Genomic DNA, 23,979 nt, shown 5'->3' with positions numbered 1-23,979 from the left:
GTACTTTCTGCTTGCAGCTGCAGAAGGAAGTCTTGGAAATGGATCAGGTAAAATAAGACAGCCAAGTATACAGGAGAGTACATACGTTGCTCAAAAAATTTTAGAAAAAAGCTTTTATGCTCACCACTGCACTGTTCCTGCTCACATCTCACAGAAAGATTGCATTTTATTGTTCAAATCGCCCAATCTGACACACGGCATGATTACTTGCCTAGTTTTATAGAAACAAAAACAAAAAGTTCATGTCATTTATGGAGAAGCTAGCTGCCACAAAGATAGCATTAGCAAGACCTATTGTTCATAAGCCATGCATTTATTTAAGATTTCTGATAGTCAAAATTAATTTGCCACATAATGGTGGCAATAATTTAACATAGCTCCTAGCCATCCAGCACACAACAGTGCACAAGGATTGAGACACAAAAGAATGTGCACAGACAATATGAAGGCTAGCTTTAGTAGATAAACAACTCAATCGTGTATTTATTTCATTCAGCTGAGCCTAATAGTACTTATATTCTGAAAGTGTTATGTCTCCACAAGACATGGTTCCAAACAGTGGATATTGAGGAACTGATCAACAAAATCTATGCTGATTATGGTGATTAGCTTGTACAAAGTAAGTCAAACAACAAGCTGGGCATATTAGCATATCCTATTTTCCACATCACAAGGGGTTAGCTCTAAGTCATGGAATAGGTGATAGGAGGCAAAGTTACTGTGTTACCCATTCTACAGCTGTTTTGTGCTCAAATAACCATAGCTCTCATAGCTTCAGCTTAATTACTTTTTCTAGAAGACCACTGTTGATGCAGAAGACATAAGCTCATTGCTAAACTCATCTAAAGTGAAGGGAATCTAGTTAAATTTCTTCCCATACAAAATTTGCCCATCAGCAAGAGTAGTCTTGGTAGTCGTAGTTGAACGAAACCGCCTTCTCGATTACATACCTGATACATAATGACTAACAGTGCAAGTGCAGCAGCTCCACCGTGCCCCCATACTCACTGACAACTAGCCGTGATTTGTGTACAAGAAACTGTTGCCAATTCGTGTGCAGTGGAAAGCTTGTGTTTCACCTACCCAGAAAGTTGAATTTCATGCCACTTTTGCCAAACTTCAACATACAAAAGATTCACCTGGTGCTGCGCAGTCACTCAAACAGCAGGTCTGATAAAAAGATTTGCAAAGTCACTGTCAAGTGGTTCCGATTCACACATCCTTAAGTGACTGCAGAGCCTATTCTGCTCAGTCATTTCCATTTGCATATGGGTGGCACGAGTCAACATGCTGTTCCAGGTCAGCCATGTTGGGCATGGTCTTCAGGCAGAAGGGGCAAGTGAGTGCAAGCTGCATTGGACTTGGCTGGCTCACACCATGCACACGCCGCATGTGACGCCACAGATGGTCCTTGCGACTGATGATCATGTTGCAGATCTGCAGTGCACCATTGAGTGAGAAAGATATTATACACCACAGTGTACATCACTCTTGCTATTTGTTAAGCACAGCTGAACTTGATGACATTGAAACCAGTAATCCAAGCTACTATATTCGATGACGACGTTTACAACAGCCTTCTATAGTGTCTCATGTTACATTTTTAGTTTACAATTAATCAAGTGATTATTAAATAATTCACAATTTTACTGAATCACATCAACTTTACAGGCCTTTTCTTTTTATCACAGAACACAATTTCCAAGTGCCAGGGCTCTCCCATGGTGAGCAGCGAGGCAAGTGCCATCAACTGGTCCAGTTGACACCCCGCTCCATTCAGGGGGAACTTAGCAATTAGATTGGTTGATTTTGCAAAAGTGTCCAATTCTTTTATTTCCCAATTTTGACGTGCTTGCTTATCATGTGCAGAAATATAAAGAAGAAATCGACAAGTTGCCTACTTATTTATCCTGGCTGTGATGACACTGTGTCGGTTCACATTTCTTTCATTAATGTGTCCAAACACAAAATTGTTTAGCATACCATTTAAAATGATGGAATGTTCTTATTGAAACAAGAAAAGAGGAAATGAAAATGATAAATGCAAACATCTATGTGCACTACAATGGCACTACTAGAATTCACCCTGTCCACTTTTGTAAAATATACAGCTTATACACAATTCAAGAACTCAGTTGCATTACAAACAAAGAACACAGTAACACAGCGCTCGCCCTCATGTGTTACCCTGTCCTTCGTACCCAGCTTGCGCCATAGCTCTTGTCATGACCGACCAACTAGCAAGCAACAAGTCAATGCTTCTCAGTTTTATTATTTTCATTTTTTACGCATTGTGGATACATACAGAAAACATTCCGTGCATGTTCTTTCATTTGAGTAGCAATTACATTTAAGCAATTTCTGTTAGGTGAGAGCCAACAGTGCATATTTAATACTAAGATACAAGAAAAGCGGCCTGTTCATTATTAAATGAGCTCATCATTTATATTTCTATACAATCTAGATAAAGAATTCCCTGCAACACTGCTCTACATAGCCCAAGCATAGCTTTGAGACACAAACACCCACGAACTACCACCGCTACAGTTTATGACCTAACGAATGTGCATGGTTGCTTTATGGGCTTTAACATTTTAACATCCCAAAGCAGCTCAAGCTACAAAGTACGCTGGGTTCTGGATGATTTTGACCGACTAGGGTCTGGGTGATTCCACGTAAGATCGAACAAACGATGGCTGGTCGACCTCTCAAATTTATTTCAAAATTTTATATATTATTGCCTGATGAGTGGAAAGAAGAGATCCGCAATTTGTTTTGCCGCCAAAAATTTTTTCGAACCACAGGAAATCAATAATGACGAAGAGGTGGAGTGGAGCGCTCATCCGCTCTGCTGTTTTGGCCAACTTTCGTTATGAATTGCACAAAATATATTAAAGTTAGGTAGCTGAAATTTATTTACCTAAATATATGCATGTTTTTGCTTCTGCTCAGGTATTTTTAGTTTTTATGTGTAGTGTAGATGTTTTTATAAAAAACCTCAAAAATGGCCCAATCGGCAAAATTTTCTTTACTTTGAAGGTTTTTATCTCAAAAAAGCCTTGTAGCAGAGGTACGAAAATTCCGCATTACGTTCTTCGCATGCGTATCGACCAAACTGCCAAATCTTGTATTTATATAACTTTTCAGTAAAGAGATATGATCGGGCTAAGTTCAAGAAAACACCGGACAATGAAAACTTCTGACGACAATTAAAAAAAAACCCCATTTTTTAAATTTCTTAAACTTTGTTCACTTATTCCCATCCACATCAGCTTTCACAATCATTAAAAACATGTTGCATAATGTCGTTGCACTAATAGTTACGGCCCCTCCAATGAGACCCTTAGGCAAGGATGGGCAATTCCGACTTCTTGCCCAGCAAGTGTATAAAATGCAGGCAGGATTGAATTTCTTTTTATTAAAAGGTCAGCAGGTACCTAAAAAGGTGTCGCCGGCACTGAAGACGTTAATTTTGAAATTATTTGGTCACTGCATCGGCCACGAGCTCGGAGCTACAGAGTAGGCGCGCGCGCACCCGAGATGCTCGTTGTAAGAGACGGCGCAGTGAGAGCTCGTTCTCGCGTCCTCAGACCGATTTAGTTCGAAACAGCAACGCCTCTCGGGTGACTCGAACGCACGTGCACCGCTAGTCGCAGTGATCTGGTTAATTGCGTCGATTTCTTTTTCAGGGGGCATAAGAATGTCATCGTTAAACTGTGCGTTCCGTGAAGATCTTTCATTGCAGTGGTAGCAAAAGCACGCGTAGCACAAGTAGTCCGTCTCACTGACAGTCACTGATCTTTCGGGCATTAAACGTTCCTTCAAAGCATTTATGTCTACGCCGGTAACTCTGCGAAATTTTGGCTTCTTTGCAATAATTAAAGGAGTACTGACACAATTTTGAGACATCGCAAAAGGGACATTTTTTGCTTCGTTGGTATGCAGTGTCCACGCTGTCCACACACTGGAGTCGGAGAACACGCATAAAATATTTTAATTTGACTTTGAAGTTTTCGTCGCTGAGCATTTGCAAGCCAGGCACACTGCAAGGACATTATCCCGACAATGTCAAGACAGTTCCTCCGAGTTCGCGAGTTCTGCGTCCTGCATGCAGCCTAAATCGTAGAAATCACTGTCAGGGTCACTGGACGACAATTCACTCATCATTGTCTATTGCACCACGAGCAGATGACGGATTTCCCGCAAGTACGTCGCGATTTTCTGTATCTCCGTGACGTCACACTGCTATGAAACGACACTGAGAAGCCACCCCCTCGATATCGAAACCGAAAGTGTCTTTTTAAGGTGGCGCTAATTAAAATATATAGGATGCATTCCCAGGCACCACAATAGTCGTTTTACGTTTCTCGACACCAGTATTTTTATTTAGAGCAACAATCCGAATTTTTTTAAAATTCGTGTCAGTACTCCTTTAAGCTTCTTGTGCTTCGAAAGGTAGTCTCCACAATAGACTAATTCAGAGCTATACTTTCTCGTCATGAGACGCACAGGAGGAGTAGAGTAAGAGCAAAGCACAAGAACTATCCGCTCCGAATGAAGTGTGAACAGCGCACCGAACGCGCGGCCAGTTCACGCCGTCTGCTGCCGACATCTAATATAGACAGGCGGATCCGGTTACCGATAGTTTTGCTTTTTTTTCCTTTGACAATCCATATTTTGCTTTGCCACTGGGGCGCCACCATGCTTTCCACTGATCGCAACTGGCGCAGCGCAGTTTCTGTGGCAGCAGCGTGAGTGAAGCCAGCGCTCATAGCTCCCTTATAGAGTTTTCATCTTGCTTCCATCTCCGCCGTGTTATCAGCGCCTAGCTGAGATGCGAACAGAGGGCGGATAGAATAGCGAAGCTCCAGTGCACGTGCGTTCAAGTCACCCGAGAGACGTTGCTGTTTCGAACTCAATCGGTCTGAGGACGCGAGAACGAGCTCTCACTGCGCCGTCTCTTACAACGAGCATCTCGGGTGCGCGCGCACCTACTCGGTAGCTCCGCGCTCGTGGCCGCTGCAGTGACCAAATAATCTCAAAATTAACGTCTTCAGTGCCGGCGACACCTTTTTAGGTATCTGCTGACCTTTTAATAAAAAAAAATTCAATCCTGCCTGCATTTTATACACTTGCTGGGCAAGAAGTCGGAATTGCCCATCCTTGCCTAAGGGTCTCATTGGAGGGGCTGTAACTATTAGTGCAACGACATTATGCAACATGTTTTTAATGATTGTGAAAGCTGATGTGGAGGAGAATAAGTGAACAAAGTTTAAGAAATTTAAAAAATGGGGTTTTTTTTAAATTGTCGTCAGAAGTTTTCATTGTCCGGTGTTTTCTTGAACTTAGCCCGATCATATCTCTTTACTGAAAAGTTATATAAATACAAGATTTGGCAGTTTGGTAGATACGCATGCGAAGAACGTAATGCGGAATTTTTGTACCTCTGCTACAAGGCTTTTTTGAGATAAAGACCTTCAAAGTAAAGAAAATTTTGCCGATTGGGCCATTTTTGAGGTTTTTTATAAAAACATCTACACTACACATAAAAACTAAAAATACCTGAGCAGAAGCAAAAACATGCATATATTTAGGTAAATAAATTTCAGCTACTTAACTTTAATATATTTTGTGCAATTCATAACGAAAGTTGGCCAAAACAGCAGAGCGGATGAGCGCTCCACTCCACCTCTTCGTCATTATTGATTTCCTGTGGTTCGAAAAAATTTTTGGCGGCAAAACAAATTGCGGATCTCTTCTTTCCACTCATCAGGCAATAATATATAAAATTTTGAAATAAATTTGAGAGGTCGACCAGCCATCGTTTGTTCGATCTTACGTGGAATCACCCGTCTTTTAATGTGAACTGACCTCGCGCATTACACAGGCCCCTAGCGTGACACCTCCATCGAAATGCAACCACCACGACTAGGATTGAACCTGCGTCTTTTGGGTCAGGAGCCAAGCACCATAACCACTAAGTCACCACAGTGGTGGATAAATGACATGCTTGCATTCATCAAACAAACAAGAGACCTTGGTGCCAAACACTAATTTCATTCTATGCACTAGCAGATGCCACAAGGTCAACAGTTACACAGTTAACTTCCTATGCATTATTTCCATACTCAGTTTAATTAGACCAAGTGGACATATGAAGACATAACTACACCTTGTGTTTTGCCGATAATTAACCAGCCAGTTGAGTAGAAAGGCTTTCCAGCATTTCTGATGAACTCAGTCGCACTTATATTACAGCTATTTTTGGTGTACGGAATTGAAGATATAAACTGACCAGTCTGTTATAAAATGATGGCATTTAGGTAAGCACTATACATAATCAAACAATGTGTCGGCCATCAGAACATTACAATGTAATTATCTCCACTTGAATCATCGACCCTTTATATATATCACGAACAGGCCATTCACCGTGACTGAGTAGCTTTTAGCTGTATAAACACAGCCAATGACAACCTGAGCCAATCATGAATTGAACTGCCACTGAAAAATTGTTACTGGTGGGAATACTTTATCAGCTAGGTTCTAGTTATATCAATTCATACCTCATTACACTGCCTTTGATGGTAGTGCTCTACATATTGGCTTCCTAAGAAGATATATAGTAGAATGTATAGCAGCTGCTACAAATAGGAGCTAACAGCATGGAAACACAACACGTGTTTAAGCAAAGCACAAAGGGCATAATGTTTCATCATTAAACCTAGAGCAATGAGTATTGACAACCCCAGACAACTTTGATACCGTCAATGGACCAAAAGAAGGCTGCTTTTATCATAATTTTATTATTAAAAAAACCCTGTTTTATAAGTTTTGCCGAAATTCAATTATTCTTCTCTATGAAGAAAAGGCTTGTAAGAGTTCATACTTTGTGTTGCGGAATGGCTACTTTGCATTCAGTCACGATAGGATACTGTTGCCGCAGCCATGCAAAGTTTGGGTCTGCCCACAACTACATCATGATGAGAAGTTGAAAGTCAATAAAGACTGTGGCTCACTTGACAGGTGAAGCGCTCTCTATAGGGCACATGGATCAGCTCGTGGCGCCTTAGTGCGCTCCTTGACCGTAGCTCTAGCTTGCATGACAGGCAAGACCAGCGGTTGCCTTTCCTCAGTCCAAACATCTTCTTCCGCGAGCGAACATCTTGAATTCAGAAGCAGGAAAGAAAAGGAGGAAAATGGTATGGCTCTTTGTGTGGCATGAAAACCAACGCAATGTGTCCACACTTAACATTATGTGGCCCCAACAGAGGGTTTTAGTTCACGCAGAGAATAGCTAGCTGCATAATAAATGATGCACTATGGACACTAATGAAAACACCACAAACGTTAGCTAACAGACACTGCTCTTAAATGTTCAAAAGGGTTGCATGTACTAACTAGCAAGATGTCAAGAGTCCTTTACAATTAGGACCATGCTCTGCAGGCCCTTATGTTTCAGGTATATCGAGGCACAGTACGTTTGCTATCAATCTTTTGGTGCACCATGCAAATTATTTCAGTTAATTGATTGCTCGAATAAAAATATTTGGCAATTAGGCTTTTCAAACAATGGATACCCAAACTGTTCTCAACAAGATACCAAGTGCAAAAACAAATGCCTCGTAATAAAGACAGAATGTGCCGCCCAAACAGTAACGTGAGGTAAGCATGCAAGACACCCCAACTACTAATAACACGTAAATCTTCTGTGTAGATTTACGCATACTTTCACAACACTGCACTCCAAGGAATCCAATTTTTAAATAAAATTTGCACAGCATGCATAGTATGATTCACAACACATTTTCACAGATTAAAATACTTGCCAGGATATCAAAAAGTCTCGTAAATTGCATTTTTTAAGTTTTATTTCCACTTTACAAAGCATCTAAAATTGAAATTTGCCTTAAGTTACAACAAGCCAACACACAGTGATTTCTCACTCCTCTGACCAACAATGCCACTTTCACCATCAGCAAGAAAGTTACAAGATGAACAAAGAAAGCACAATTAAATTGATAGTAACTGATAGGAACCCAGGTGATTCCAAACAAAAAACTTGAAAAAAAATATTAAAAACAATATTCTGAACAGAGCACTCTGGAAAAGCTTTGCCAGTGCAATGAAGAAATGAATACATGAAGTGACTTCTCACACTAAACAAGAGCTTACTTATGCTCTGATAATGTGGCTGTTGCATCAAATCTTTAATAACATGCATTGCCCAATATGAGCACATTCACAGCATCCCATTCAACACAAGTACAAATGTTTTGCCAGATGTTCTCTCAAGGATTTCTTCATTTCATATGGATCTGTACTTTCAAAAGAGTTACCTCATTGATTTACATTAGTACAGAGCTAAATAAAGCATGTTGATTTGCAATTTTCGTTCACTAAAAAAATGTCTGTAACGCTAAATTTTTAAGGCTGCCTACCAAAATGCATCGATTAAAGGCAGTAAAATATCTTCAGGGCTGCAGCAAAATGTCTATCTAGTGACAGGGAAGTAACAACAACACTGTGTGGTTTTTAGGAATGCCAGCTACTAGCAAGTAGCAAAAAATGAAAGTGAGCCAACACACCACCTTCCTCTTCTCAAAGCTTTACAGCAGTCATGAGGTGGCATTAGATATTGCAATATGAATTGAAACTTATGACAGGTGATTATTTATTAAACGATGCATTACATAAAGCTGTTGTTTTTTACTTTACTGATCACGTCAACCTTTTTACAAATTCAAATGCAAGATGATTTAACACTCGTCATAAATACAGTTTTGCATAAATAACTTGAAGAATGAGTGTGCATACCAAATGGCAAAAAACGCATCAAAGGCAATAAAGTTTAATGCCAAGTTGACAAGTTACTTAAGGCACTTAGATGATAACAAAAGTGGGTAAGTGCACAATCTGGGAGAAATGAAACCTTGAAAAAGCACAGCACTTGCATAGCAGCTGCTAGCTAACAAGACATTTTACATATATACAACACTTCACTTGAGGTGGTGGAGAATGCATGAATAAGAACATTCAGCATGTGTTTCAGAAGCACTTGAAAAAGGCAATTATGCAAGTCAATATGTGTCTGTTGAGTAAAATAGCCAGGAACACATATATTCAAGAACACAGACTCAACAGCATGCCATTCTTAACAATTCCCTGAGTATTCACATGGTTTTCATGCATACAGCTGCAACTTAGCCCAAGCATGAACTAAGGAGGACTACATCTGAATAGCATGACACAAAATTGTGCCTACATCTGTAGGCCCTCATTTTGTGCAGCATTTGTGAATACAAAGTACAAACTGCAAACTACTACAAAAGATGAAATTGACCGCTTTTTCCCTCTGCATGATGATTCCATGGATAACCATTCAAATAAAATTATACACAACAGGGCCTGAACTATGAACAAAGTAAATTACTGGAGCACTAGGAACCTCCTTTTCAGCGATAGTCAATAAAAGACCTCACCCATCAATGATATATAAAAACTTACTTATCTGGTATGGTAAACAATAAAATACATCAAACCATGTTTTACATGAATGAATGATGTTTCACCGGATCAAAAGTGTTTGACCCACCATAACACTTCTTGAGCTGAGCTGTATTAAGTTAAAGAACCACCATAAGGAGGTTTGTAACAAGCATTTCAACCACGAATCAAGGCCTCTACAAAGAGCTACCATTGTTATAATGTAAAAACATCAGTCCTTGTGTGCTGCTAACTTTCTACAGGGTAAATCAAGATAGTGACGACCTGATAACTAGAAGTCAGCAGTTCACCTCATGAAAAATAGTCTCGTAAGTAGGTGCACAAGTTTGTACAATGTAACATTAAGGCAGAGAGTTATTCATCATCTTATGCTCAGCTCAACTGCAGTTAAGACATAACAAGTAAACCCCACTTATCAACAGCGCTGGCCAACACACCTTGGGCTTATCTTGCAAGCATACATAGTAGGAAAGTGAGCGGGATGACAATGCCACAGTATCTTAATTGGTTTAACATTGCACACGCAATGTCAATGATGTGAGTTTGGTCCCCATCGACAGCAAGTTATCTTTTTTCCCACTTTCATTTCTTACATAATTTCAACATTTCATTTAAACAAAGATTAACCTTCTCTATGCTTCCTCTGGATTCCATGTCTGGCATGCTCAGACTCACAATATAATAAGCCCCTCATTCATCTCACTCATTCCCTCAGGTTTTTAAAATAAAAAGAGAATAAACACCATTGGAATTATAGTGTGAAATTTGAGTTTACCACCTTTATATACCTCAAACAAATAAAAACCTCCTATCACAACATAATTATTCAATCACAACTGTGGTCCCTGCTGACACTGCACTTTCCAAGATTCCAAGATGAAAGGAACGCTAAAAAGAGAAGTGAGCTGAGCTGTATTATTGAATTACGCTAGTAGAATACAAAGACACCCTTTCAGTAAACATTAAAAAATCAAAGACTGGTGACGATGCCAATTTTGAAGTTCCCACACTAGCTCACAAGGAATTTTGATGGCGCCTAACCAAGTTTACTTAATGCTTTTATAAAGATGCCCTACATAATATCATAAGGGTGCCAAATACAGGACATTGCAAGTTTTGAAACTTCTAGTGTGGGAAAAGGGTGCAAATACTAGAACATACTGTGAAGTCCATGAAATCCCATTGATGCACTGTCACAAATATTTCAATGCATGGCATTCATTTTCTCTCCTTGTCATGAATTTAGTAGAAATCAAATTAAAAAAAAAATGCTTCATCTGTATAAGCTGGTTTAGTGTTTCTCTTGAATTTACATTTAGCATCTTTTGATAACTAAGGGCTTTCACCTTCACATACTATGTGAAAGCTTCGCCACCGGCCTTTTCGAAACTTTTACAATCCAAGCACCATCAGTGGTGACAAGTGCCGATGCAGCATGGCCTGACACCTTTATTAAAGCACCAGAAAATTTTAAACAAACTGTCCACTTCCCCACTCCCAACTAAATTGCTTAAAATTTTGCCACATGTTTGTATACTATGTCAGAAGCAACCTTTTCCAACTACTCAACACAAATATAGCTTTCGTGAAACATTTTACGCAGAAGTGTTTGTAAAGAGTAATCTCTTGAAATTACTAAACCTTTAGTAAAGGCTCAAAAATGTACATAGTGAAAGGAAAACACACTTATAAAAATTATGAGCAAGAGCTATGAGAAAGGATTTGCAAAGAAAACAGCAGTGATTAACTTTGCAGCATGTAGTCATTTGGTTACGTGGCTAATTTCTGACTGAATGAACATGGTCTTCCCATGTGGCCTGACCAGGAAGCAAGAAAATGCAAAATAAATTACAGTCTTAAAAGCCCTGTTTTAAGCAAGACTTCTCAATAACACCTGTGTAACCTGGTCATCACTCCCAGGCGTATTTTAAATACTTCATCAGATTTCATGAGAAACACATCTACATTTCTGGTATAAATTAAGTTCATTTTAAGGCCTGCCCAGTGGGTTGATTACAAGCTGTGGAATCTCTGTATATATTGGCTCTGGTACTTATGTATGTTTCAAGAACTCCTTGCCAACACAGTGCTTCCAGACCGCTGGTATCTATACTGAGTCAAATGCATTTTCATAATCTATGAATGCCATACAAAGGGCATTTTTTCTTTGTATTCGGCAGATTTTTCAGTTATTTGATGAATAGCACGAGGGTGATCCATGGCTGAGTACCCTTTGCTGAAAGCAGCTTGCTCTCAAGGTTGTTTAAAGTCAAGTGTGGCTCTTGTCTTCTTCAAAATTATCTTTGTGAATATTTTGTACAATGCTGAAAGAAGGCTGATCAGTGCGTAGTTCTTCATCTTCCGTATCTCCCTTTATGTGTATTAGTAAAATATTAATGTTTTTCCAACTCGTTGGAACATATAAAGTTTTAAGGCATAACACGTAGAGTTTTGCAAGCTTTTTAGACACAAAATATGCTCTATCTTTGATCAAATCTGTTGTTATGCCATCTTCTCCGGCCACTTTTCCCCGGGACATGCCTTGTGGGGCCTTTCTAACATCACTTATAGTTACGTATGTGACTTCAGTGTCATGTTCAACTATGCTTTCACTCAAAATAGGGCAAGTTATTGCTGAGCTGCATAGCTCAGAGTAAAAGTCCTCAACTTCCTTTGATATGTCATTAAAATTGTTAATAATATTGCCCTGCTTATCTTTGACTGCACTGCGATCCTTCCCCTACAAAGTTTTCTCTTTGGTGCCCTGATGTTGCCACCCTCTTTTACTACTGCTTCTCTTTGACAAATTTGAGTGCATAGAAAGCCCACTTTCAGTCAGTGTATTAGCGCGACCGTATTGCAGTGCTATCAACCGTGCTTCGAGCGAAAGTGCCGTGCACGTGAACCGTGGAGAAATGATTGGCTGCGGCTCTAGGGATTGGCTTCACAGTGCGTCAACATTATTGAAAGTAGCGCATGGCAAGGAAGTGTTGATGTCCCTGATAAGCGATAATTGATGGTATGTGCACACGGTTGCTTCGCCTGAAGTACGGTTGAGAGTGCTGCAATATGGTAGTGGATGAAGGCAGTCACATGGATGAAGGCAGTCACATTTCATATTTTGCGGGCTTCCTTTAAACGCTGGAAAAAATTACCGTGCTGCATACCGCAAAAATTTGGATTGGTAATTTTGGAATGCCCTCTACAATGAAACGAAAGGCACTTGGCCCTAAAGTGAATATCAAATATGCTGCACAATTATCTTAGTTAATTAACTAATCAAGCACGATATAAAAAATACCCCTGCCACATGATTCCACACCACATGTTGTTGGTTTAATTCACTTGCAATTAACCATATTTTTTAAAAATACTTGGTTCTTGTTACTTGAAACATTCTATATATAGTGAGGCTGAAGAAGTCTAGGTCGTCTGCACTAGGTCCTTTGCTGGACCATTAAAATCTGCAAGCCACAGTCATTCTTCTCCTTTCGAAAGAGCAAACCAGTGATTACAAAAGCAATGGCATCTCAAGGCAGGAATTTTACAGAGATTTAACTTCTTCTCAACCATACGCACGAATAAAGCGTGGAGTTCAACAGTTTTTAACGTATTAGTACTGCAATGACACTTTTTTGAGTTCTGTGCACTGCTCGCTATTACACGCCACTATCATACACAGCACACCGTTCCTCCTTGTCATGAATAATGAGTCCGGCAATGTACGAGCATATTGTCTCGGCGGTTGTACCTACGACCGCACACTTCACAAGCAAATGACTTGGGCTGGGTCAGGTGCTGGCGTCGATGTCGCTGCATGCTATAAGCATGTGTCATGGATTGGCCGCAGAGCTCACAAGTGAACAGTGGGCACCCTCCTGCTTTGGTGGTGCTGCTGCTGTTGCTACTGTCGTTGCTATGAAGCGGTTCCTTGCCAGACAGTTGCTGAAGCAGCACAGGGTGAGAAGAACCTAGAGGGGTGAATAAATAGACATTATTTCACTTGTGTTCTCGAAACACCTTAGCACCCAACATTTTTTTTCAATCTCCCGATTCCTGCAATGTGAGAAGAATCAAGCGATCATTGCTGCTTTACCCACAGACCAACAGCCGTTGCTCAAATTTTTAAATGCCACGGTATAATAAGTAAGACGGAAGTTCAGGGAATTAATATTTGTCAAACAAGCAATTTCGCTGGAGCCTAGACAAGTCCCCTTGTGAAAACGGCTCCGGCAACATTTCTGGTTTGACAATTTGTATTCAGTATAACACATAAAACCATACTTTTTTCATTGTAAGAATGTCAGAGTAAATTTTTTAGTAAAATGTATTTTCTACATTTGGAGCAAGTGTTTATATTACTGAAAAAGAGTCAGTGACCTTTAGGGAAACGATATAATGCGTGACATATGAGGAAGGGCTTACAGCTTAAACCTTTATAAAGTTTTCAATGTAACTAAACAGCTGTTCAGCACTTATATTTATAAATATGACACTATATCATAAAATCAAGCAGCAGCTCAGACACAAATGCTATGCATATGATAAGCCTTTCCTTTGCTTAAGTTTTCAGTTTTTCTTAGCTTAAAACATACAGCATCCAACTTGTTGGAAAAAAATTAAAGGTTTAAACAATACGAGGAATAAAACTGTGTTAAACAGCATTTATCAGGTTTTCATGCTACTAGGAGGCAAGCAAATTTACAACATCAAGGCGTCAATCTCCAGATCATGCGGAGGAAAGATCAAGCTAGTTATTTCTCAGAACTCATGCAATACTGAATATCAGGATCGCAGATTCTTCTACAAAATGTCTTACATGTTGGAAAAGCTAAATCAGGACAAAAGTCCCTGCATAAAACTGGCTCAAGCACTACCATTCGTTAAGTGTGTTTGTGTAATGGGTGTATTGTAGAGCCACTGCAACACTGACTAAATAAAATAATACACTTCAGACAACAAGATACATGCATGCCACGTAACTATAGTGTGACTATGAGGTGCAGTAAGAATACAGAGGCAAATATAAAAATGTACATCAAGGTGACTGTCACAATACGGCCAGAACTGACATTCCAAGTGTCATGCAATTTAAATGTGGTTGTAGCATTAATTACTAAAACAATAAAGTGAATTTCAGCATGCGCAAAGGAGAAGAATGCTAATGTCATGAGGACACACACAAAAAATGTGCAAAGCAGAAAGAAGCATTAGTGGCAGGCTGGCTGAAGTCTGAATTAAGCAGATTAAAATGTGTGCAGCTTTAAAGATGGTCACAAAATTCCGTAATGTACAGTGCTTCAATAAAGACTACGAAACATCATCAGTAACAAGCTGCAGGAAGGACCAATTTTCAGCGAACAAGCACATACACCAAACAGTGCATTTAAAAGACAAATATTTAATTGAAACGCTATGGCAAGGCATTTTGAAAGGCTTGTGTAATGGCAATGTCGCCCATATGTTCTGTACCTCAGCAGAAACAGTAAACTGCAGAGGTGGGAACTTGGGGCTTTGAAGTACAGAGCACTCTATACAAAGGAGATAAAACATCTGAGGTGCTGGAAACTTCAAATTCTCACCACAGTGTCTTAGTCATATAAATATGCATTGCGCTAATTGTATTGTACAAAGAAACCCAAAGTAAAGAAGTCATGCAAAAGCTTTTCACACACGTCCACAGTAACCATGCCGTTACAAGCAAATTCCATGAACTATGCGCACACTTTCGTGCATCTTGTGTGCAGTAGTGCCATTTGATGCAGATGGTGCTGTATGAAGTGCATGCAAGCTCTTACAAGAGCGGTAGTGAATTGTAAATATGTTTTCATAGAGACTAATTTGTCATGAAAAAAGAAGCATGGCACTTACAGCCACAATATAAATCCTTCAAATTAAAATCAAATGAATGTGCACTATCTCATTTAGTTAAGAAGACCTGGTGCAAGTTGGTCAAGATATGTCAAATTAAACTTTTGCTCAACAAGCGACTCAAAAAAGAAATGAAAACTACATCTTAAAAGATTTTCTTGTTTTGTTTTTTATTAGCATACAAAATTTACAGCTTGCAAAAACATGACTCAGTTTTGAATAACAAATCTTAGGAATTATACACAAATGTTCACAGAGCAAACTGAAAAAAAAAATTAATTACATATTACAGTACTAAACAAAAACCAAAACACAGGAATGGAGCCTTGTTCCCTTATCACAGAACAACCTATGGTTTCACAAAGTGGCAATTTAAACATACTGACAACCAATTAATTCTTAATCAAAAAAGAAAATGTGCACATTGTGCCAAGTAAAACTTTTTAATTGTTGACTGACAAACTTCAGATCTATGGGGTTACCGAATCCCTCACTAATAAAGGCAAAAAAAAAAAAAGAAAAACGTTGCCATGATCTGCTTAATCCATATTTGGTTAACATGAAAATTTCAGTTATATTAAGTAATTTCTGCTGAAAAAAAACTGCGGCCGAACCTTGAGCTACAAACTTCTGACAAAGGTACAAAATAATACAATAAATTCCATTTTGAAATTGAAGTATATAAAAATGCATGTTAAAAATTTTTGTACCGCAGCAAATTGTAAAGCCTGTAATGATTTTCTCACAGGTTTTCTAGAAACGCAGATTCATGGCTATATTCGCCTTTGGCTATAGTGGCACAAATTACAGCGATGACCACCCTCGCTGGCAAATGGTAAAAAAAGGAAGGGTGTAAGTTAACAAGAGCAATCACAGGTGATGTGACTCGTCCCACAATAGCACAGCTGAGAATTCAAAGCTGCTTAACAGAAGATGAGATTCCATCGGCTCAAAAAACGCAATATGCCAAGACAAAATAGGAATATTCAAGGTGTTCAATACGAGTTGTGCCAACACGCAGAACAGAAAATCCACCATATTTTTAACAACACTTATGGCACTTTTTATCATTTCCTTTGCGTTACTTTTGAGCCAGTCCGTAACACACTTCAAAACTCAAGCATCCATAATTAATAAATAACTAGATTCTAGCAAATGCGAGAACTCCGACACAAAAGTGTGCCTTGCACTATAAATAACTAATTAACAAATTAAGGAATGAAGAAAGGACTAGTAAAATAACTAATTATTTTGTATTACTATGAAATTCTGCAGGCACTACTTAGCATGGTTTTCAGTGTGAAGGTCTCCAAGAGAGGTATCATAAAAACATTAAACATCAATGCCGGCTACAGAAGCTAAAAGTACCATTTGATGACATTACAGGGTACAAGATTCATGCCCTTCGTATCAATAATTACTTACGTGAATCCTCCATGAACTTCAGTTTTGAAATAAATGGCAATGAACACAAGGTGACTACAGAGGAAAGGGCAACCATTTTTCCACAGTATGACAAGTATAAAAAAGAAGCGCAACAAAAAGTCAATGTGTCTATTTTTTCATCCTTGTTTTGTTGTACCCAGTGCAAGAAGTAACCACCATGCAACTAATATATTCTGACATGCATGGTGACTCAATAGTAAACCTGATTTGGCTTCATACAATAACCTCAAATAAAAGGCGAGAACACTGACACCAGGAGAAAAACAATGTATCGGCGTTTCGGCAGCCAGGATGGGAGCCTTGTACACAGTAAAAGCGAAGGAAGGAAAGCTAAGCGTCTAAATAAACTGAAGCAAGCATGTGACCTAAACATCTTGTGTTTGCGGAGGGCAGTTTCCCATCCGTATGGTTGAGCGTGCTTTTTGTTCTCTGTACATTTTGATATAAGTGTGTCATTTGTCTGTATCAAATGATACAACAAAAAGCACTCTCAACCGTACTGACAGGAACTGCCCTCCACATATGCAAGATGTTTAAGTCAAGTGCTTCAGTTTAATTAGATGCTTAGCTTTCCTTCCTCCGCTTTTACTGTGAACAAGGTTCCTGTTCTGGCTGCTGAAACGCCAATACATTGTTTTTCTCCTGTGGTCAGCGTCCATGCCTTTTATTCAATGTTTTTTCCTGACCAGTGCCCGTCAAAGCCTTGATTTCATACAATAACCTGAATTATCTTCTAAAACTGTACAGTTGTCAATCATAGTGAAATTTCTAAAGAAAAAAAAAAAAAGAGATGGCCTTGTTTTACCAAGTTAGAATGAGCTGGTAAATGTGCTCACATTGCAGTGAGCACATTGTCATTTCGTTACTTGCAGACATCTATGTTGCCATTGTCACCGAAAAGGAATGTACAAAACAGAAAAAAATACCACAACATAGAAAAAAAGAAATTCAGGTAACGAAGTTCACTGTTAAAAAAGTAAATAAGATGCAGGCTAACTCCATATTAATTTCTTACCAAACAAAAACTGAAACTTACTAAAGGCTCTGAACACGAGAAAAATTGTTACGAATTGGATGCAATCAACAAGTCCAGCACACCACATGAAGACAAGCATGGTGACCAGAAACACACTAGTATATGTCTCTCAGCACAGATGCAATGAAAGGCATTGATGCTAATGGTGTAGTAGGAGTCTCCTGCCACGACATGATACTGAAGGGAGAAAGAAGCTCATGGTTGCCCAAGACATAATATTTCACAAAAAGGATAATCAGAAGTGCTTAGCACACTTAAACAAGCCTCAATGATTGTTTTGAAGTGTGACTTATGACCAAAATTCATCTTACGAATACAAAGCTCCTGCATGCAATCTCAACAAGTTACAACTTTTGACACAGAAACCCAACTTGATAAAGAGAAAATTAAAAAGAGAGTAAACCATACTGGAGGTCTCAGGATCACACAACCAGTGGGGTAAACAGGAACAAAATAGAAGTAAAGCACTGGTGAACAGGAAAGACAATCACTACCTTTATCATGACAGCCGACCCCATTCAGGATGTTTAATCAACATTCTACAGCATAGCAGTGCTTTGAAGCTTTTGAGAGAAAAGTAAGTTTTTGTCCTAGTTTTCCAGAAATCTCAGGCACTAGGAGCGTAATGGCTGTGGCACGACACAATCTTAATTCAAAAGCAGCAGCTATTCGTGGCTTCATTCCTTTACAGCAAAAATAATAAAGGATGTGCTGCAAATATAAATATGCCAATCCAAAAGGAAATACATATAGTGATATCATTCATACTTGTCTCACATCATCTATTATTAAGGCTAAAGCCTAAGATAGGCACATCTCAGCACTGCTCACAAAGGAAAGTACAGTAAAGGCTGCAAGTGTTTTCAATAGCTGCAGAGCCTATGTTATCATACCCTCTGAGGTGAAGTGTGCCAAATGTGTAACATATAGACGCAGTTATGAAATCATTTGTGCAATTAATTTGTTAACATCACCAGAGGCTCTCTGTATAGTTAAACTGAAATAAAAAAGCTGCAGGAACTCAATAATTGTACATTTCAGCAAAGGAACTGACAAGTATATTATCATAATAAGCAATAACAGTGCTTGAATATGCTGTGTTCATCACAGATTAGCACTTTGGCATTGAAAGACATGCTAATGTCAAAAACAATCTGACAAATGCAAGAGTAGAAGTGTATTCAAAACTTGCATGGTTACACTGGTGTGTCAACAAAGCTCACTGAAGCAAAGTACAGTGAAACAAAGCTCACTGAAACAAAGTATAAATGACAGTGAAGTACTTCACGAAATGTCAGGTGAATTCATTCTCAGCAGCCAAGTGTTGAGATCTTTTCCTCCAACTGCATTATTTTGCAAGCAGTTACTAATGGCAACAAATATGTTGAACTTCCTCTCTGATACTACAGCAGGTAGCTCTCTTTAATACAATTCAATGTGCAACACATTGTGTAACAATCCTTTAGGTACTTCTTTTTCTCGTTAAGGTCAAGCATTTCACAAATCCAAATCACAAGAAATGTCTTTAATGTAGACAAAGAGAAGAATAAAAGGCTTCGTGCAATAAGCACAGCTATTACGATATCCAATTCTCATTCATGGCTTCCGCTTTCATCAGAATAAAAACAACACAAGGTGCACGTTTAGAACTTACCACTACAATGCTCACAAAGCACCACCACTGAAGATGAACATCAAAAGTTGAAGTGAAGCTTTCCATTCAACTTGAGGTGTGATGGTCAGGGCTTTCACGGTTACGATATCTTGGCCGCCCCCTTTGGCCCTGCTGCAAGACAACACCATGCACACCTTGCATGTGAGAGCGAAGGTTGTCGATCCAGTTGAACCTTCGAGGGCAATATTCACACTGGTGCTTTAGAAAATTGGGGTTGTGAATGACGCGGTGCCGCCGCATCGTGTAAGCTGTTGAAAAGTCTTTGTGGCAGATGTCACAGGGAAAACGCACGTCTTCTTTCTCCCGTGATGGCAACGGCTGCCATAGCAACGACTTTGCAAGAAGCTGCACTGTGCTGGTCCTGTCATCAGCATTGGTGTTGACAGGTGTGACTGTAGCATCTGAAACAAAAGAAAGTAGGTGTGCTTCGGTGACACACAACTTGAAGCTGGAAACATTGTGTGCATTATGAACACACAAAAAAAGATTTTATTCGGTCAGTGACTGCATCGATTTTATCATTACAGTGTCTTTTGAGTAATTAATGCTTAAAAGCAAAGCTCAAAGGAAAAAGCAATAATTATGAAAACTGGAAGGTTCAAATTAGCATATGGGCTAGTTGGTGGTACCAACTAGTTCAGTCCTTGCTTCAATATATGTCTATAACGAGCCACAATAGAACTGTCAAAAACTTATGACAAGAGCCCACTACTCAATTATTGACATCAGTGCAGCACAGAAAAACAACACTGTAATATGGTATTTTTGAATTCAAGGTGCTCAAAAACCTAAATCAGAACTTGTATCACTCTAGTGGAAAAGTCACACACAAATGCAATCACAGAACATCTGCCAACCAAGGCAACGATTTTTAGGTATTTATTTTGACACTTCAGAAGCACCGTTGAAAAATGCAAGTGACAAATGAAGCTAGTGAGTGATGCACACATACACCATGAATGCTCATTGCGTCCACAATTCTTGTCTACAAGGTTTCACATTTTTTGCATCGCAGTTTTGCAGACATTTGTATCTCAATGGGATGTAGAACAGCAGGAACGAAGGACAGAAGAAAGCATTCATGCTTCTTTGCAGTTAAGATTCACATCCTACTGAAATTACTTCAATAAGATTTTCTATCCAGCTATACAAGAGTAATCCTGTCTGCGAGGTAAACATTCAAGCCATTCAACTTGACACCAAGAAAGATGGAAGAGCACAGACACATTTAGGTTTTCAAAGTCTAAATAAACCTTTATTCCTCTGCAACAAAATAAGACTCCAGCTTTCAAATGCCAACTCAGGTAAGCTGTTTATAAAACACACCTACAAATGTAAACAAATCAACTATCAAAAGTAACAAATGTGAAGAAATGCAAATCCTAAATTTAAAACTGCAACATCAGTACATGCGAACACAAGTCACAGCAAGAAAAGTGGGCATCACAGCAAGAAAACAAAAAGCTACCTTGCAAGATTGACAGCCAAGTAAGAACACAAAAGGAGTTAACTGTTGTCAACACCTGGTTATGCATGATAACAATGTAACAGTCACAGTTCACATATGGGAAAATGAAAAACAACTTTCTTGTAAGCACCAAAGACTGGAGATCTCTTGCAGTGAAGAAATCACTGCCATAACAACCAAAACGAGTGTATGCCATTAAATATTGTCATCCTAGCAATGCAACATTGTTTTTTTACACTACAAGTTTTTAAGCACTATGGAATGTGAAAGCTACATTTTCCCAATTCACTGCGACAATTTGCACTTCTCTCACAGAAGAGCTGGCATCACATATCTTAGAACTAGGGCGCGAGGATAAGAGAAAACAAATCTACAGATGGCTCACAAACATATTGGCTTGGTCACAATGATACAAGACTTCTGCTCAAAATAAACACTACTGACACTGAACCACTTAAGGGGAGACGTGGGTCTTGAAAAAATTTTTTTTATTAGTTGGGTTAACTGAATGAAATTTAATACACGTATTCAGTTTTTTCTGCAGATTCCAAATCTTCAAGTAGATTTTTATTATCTGCATTAGAACAAAAGATATGCAATTTCTGAGAGCACACTTCTTAGAGTACTTTTTGGCAACTTTGCTTTGTCAAACACAGAAACAAAATATGTGGCAAGGCTGCCAGAGAGCTCGTCAAGCCGATGACGCTAATTTGATTGTTTTCATCGAACTACGAATGCAAAATAAACGGATGCAAATATAAGTGAAACATTTGTGCTTCATACACTTTATGATTATCGAGAATTATCATTTGGTAAACATTATTAGAAAATAAATAGCATCATCAGCTAGACCAGCTTCCTGGCAACCTTGCCACATACTTCGCTTTTGTGTTTGACGTAAAGAAGCTGCCAAAAATCCCCGTAAGAATTGTGCTAGAAAACGTTGTAGAACTAGCACATCTTTTGTTCTAATGCAGCTATTAAAAATCTACTCAGAGATTTGGAATCCGCAGAAAAAGCTGAATAAGGGTATTAAATGTCATTCTGTTCACCCAACTATTAAAAACACACTTTTCAAGACCCACATCTGCCCTTAAAAGGTCTATGTCACAAGAAATGAGGTAATAACATAACATTACTTGACATAATGATCACACAAGTACTGCAGTACCAATAAAAGTATAGTTACTATCTGTTGTCATGACTTGAGATTGTGTACGTGAAACGGATCATACTTATAAATACAAGTTCCTGCCTTTTGAAGACACAGAAACTTACAGAAACTTCTAGCAAAGTACAAGCTTACTTGAAGACAACTCGGGAATTAATTCATAGCTGCAGCATTTAGAGTGAAATGAAAGAATTTGACAGATTTCGAATGGCCCCATTTCCTGGGACATTAGAATTTAAGACTTTGATGTGGTTAAACACCACATTAAAAGTATTCATGCAGCATCTTAAAATCATAATGATAACATGTGATAACACTAAAAAGACAACCAAATAACGCATTAAAAAATCTGAAACAACGTAGACTCATGAGTTTAATGCTCAAGCTCAGGCAGTTCTGCGCATGCATAACATGATGGCGAATGCATTTAATGAGTGCTGCAGACTCCAGTCATTCTCAGCGTTACAGAGCCAATTGTGCCATGTTGCTCAACGATTTTAATTGGGTGACATTAAGTAATGTCCCAAAGCTACTCACATGTAATGAATCGTACAAGAGTGGGCTCTGAATTGTTTGAGCCTCTTCGCTTTCATTGAATTAATGTGTGAAAAACTTGTCAATCTGAACGTCCCATTGTATAAAGGTCAACACTCCCCTTCACTTTTAGCAATTAACTTTAGTTTACAAATTATCCATGACCCTAAAACCACTCTGATTATTATGAGGAAATAAACCAGAATATTGGCATCACAGAGCCAACGTTACAAACTTTCATTAACAAAAAGGCATTCTGCAGAAGCACATGAAATAAAAGCTGCTACTGCCATCAGTATTTGCAACATGCAAGCTGTTGCCAGAGCACTATATAAGTCAAACTGATGAACTAGCACGAGAGATGCCCAAATTAAATATGAAGGGTGTTTTGCTGTACCAACAGTGTACATCAATCTCTTTATACTTTCAAGCAAGTGTGCATCGAATTAGCGTGACCAGCCTGACCAGGAAAGCACTCTGCCATGGTTCGTGCACTTCAAGCAATGTCGGACATGCAAGTACCTGCATGCTACATAGAAGATGTGCTGTTCTTTCAATGTGTCTGCAAAGCAGGGTGTGATGAAATGACTTTAAAAGATTGGACATTACTTCAAGAGAACATAAGTGCAAGTTTTCATATACTATCAAGTTTGTAAACTTTCTTGACAGGCCTTTCACCTGCTAAAATGTGGCAGTCCTGAGATCGTTTTCGAAAACTAGGTCTGCATTTCTGGTGATGACACACCTAACACTCAAATGCTTCTAGCTACCGTAAGGAAGGCCTCAGGAGATTCTAAGTTTAGATCATCAGGGGTAAAGAATTAACTGCTACAGTCTGTGTGTTTAAAGGCTAAAAAAAAGCACTACAAGCATTGCAAATAAGATCTAATGTACCACAGGCAAATATAGCCTTGTCTAATTGCATTTAAAAATTGAGTGCCAGTACTCAGTAGTAAGCCTTGTCAAATAATATTAAACCTGATTTTAGAAAGATAACAAATGTTCAAGACCAAACTATGCAACATTCAAGCATAAGTTACAATACACATAAAAAATTATACACAGAAATACGAATTTTGACTACTGAAGCTCAACAAGGTGTCAAAAATATTGTTAACCTACTAAATCTAAGTACATAGGCACATGCAAGACTAATGTCTGTATTAATTTAAAAAACCTTAACCTAGAAAATCGGCATTGCTTCTTTTCAAAGCCTTCAACGTCACCACAGATACAAAACATGAAATTTAAGAGATGCTGAAATGATAAAA

The 23,979-nt window shown here is 38.7% G+C and overlaps 1 protein-coding gene across 1 annotated transcript; it reads right to left on the bottom strand.

Annotated features, from left to right (window-relative positions):
• Positions 1 to 1,248: 1,248 nt before the first annotated feature.
• LOC119386273 (zinc finger protein 729) lies at positions 1,249 to 23,192 on the bottom strand. The gene is made up of 5 exons (XM_037653601.1): positions 23,174 to 23,192; positions 19,670 to 19,936; positions 13,365 to 13,478; positions 7,020 to 7,165; positions 1,249 to 1,437 (listed from the first exon to the last, which is right to left on the bottom strand). Exons 1-5 carry the CDS (start codon positions 23,190 to 23,192, stop codon positions 1,249 to 1,251), a joined length of 735 nt encoding a protein of 244 aa, XP_037509529.1.
• Between the last annotated feature and the right edge of the window lie 787 nt (positions 23,193 to 23,979).

This window comes from Rhipicephalus sanguineus, chromosome 3 (assembly GCF_013339695.2).
Source record: "Rhipicephalus sanguineus isolate Rsan-2018 chromosome 3, BIME_Rsan_1.4, whole genome shotgun sequence".
Classification (NCBI taxonomy): Eukaryota; Metazoa; Arthropoda; class Arachnida; order Ixodida; family Ixodidae; genus Rhipicephalus; species Rhipicephalus sanguineus.
Note: the sequence above shows the minus strand (reverse complement) of the source record. Positions and strands in the feature narration are given on the sequence as shown.

What these genes read in the sequence shown, in the direction of transcription:
- LOC119386273 (XM_037653601.1), bottom strand. An exon ending in CCTTCGCTCTCACATGCAAG is followed by an intron (nt 13,479 to 19,669) that starts GTGTGCATGGTG and finishes TCACCCCTCTAG; the next exon opens with GTTCTTCTCACCCTGTGCTG. An exon ending in GAGAGCGCTTCACCTGTCAA is followed by an intron (nt 1,438 to 7,019) that starts GTGAGCCACAGT and finishes GGTGCACTGCAG; the next exon opens with ATCTGCAACATGATCATCAG.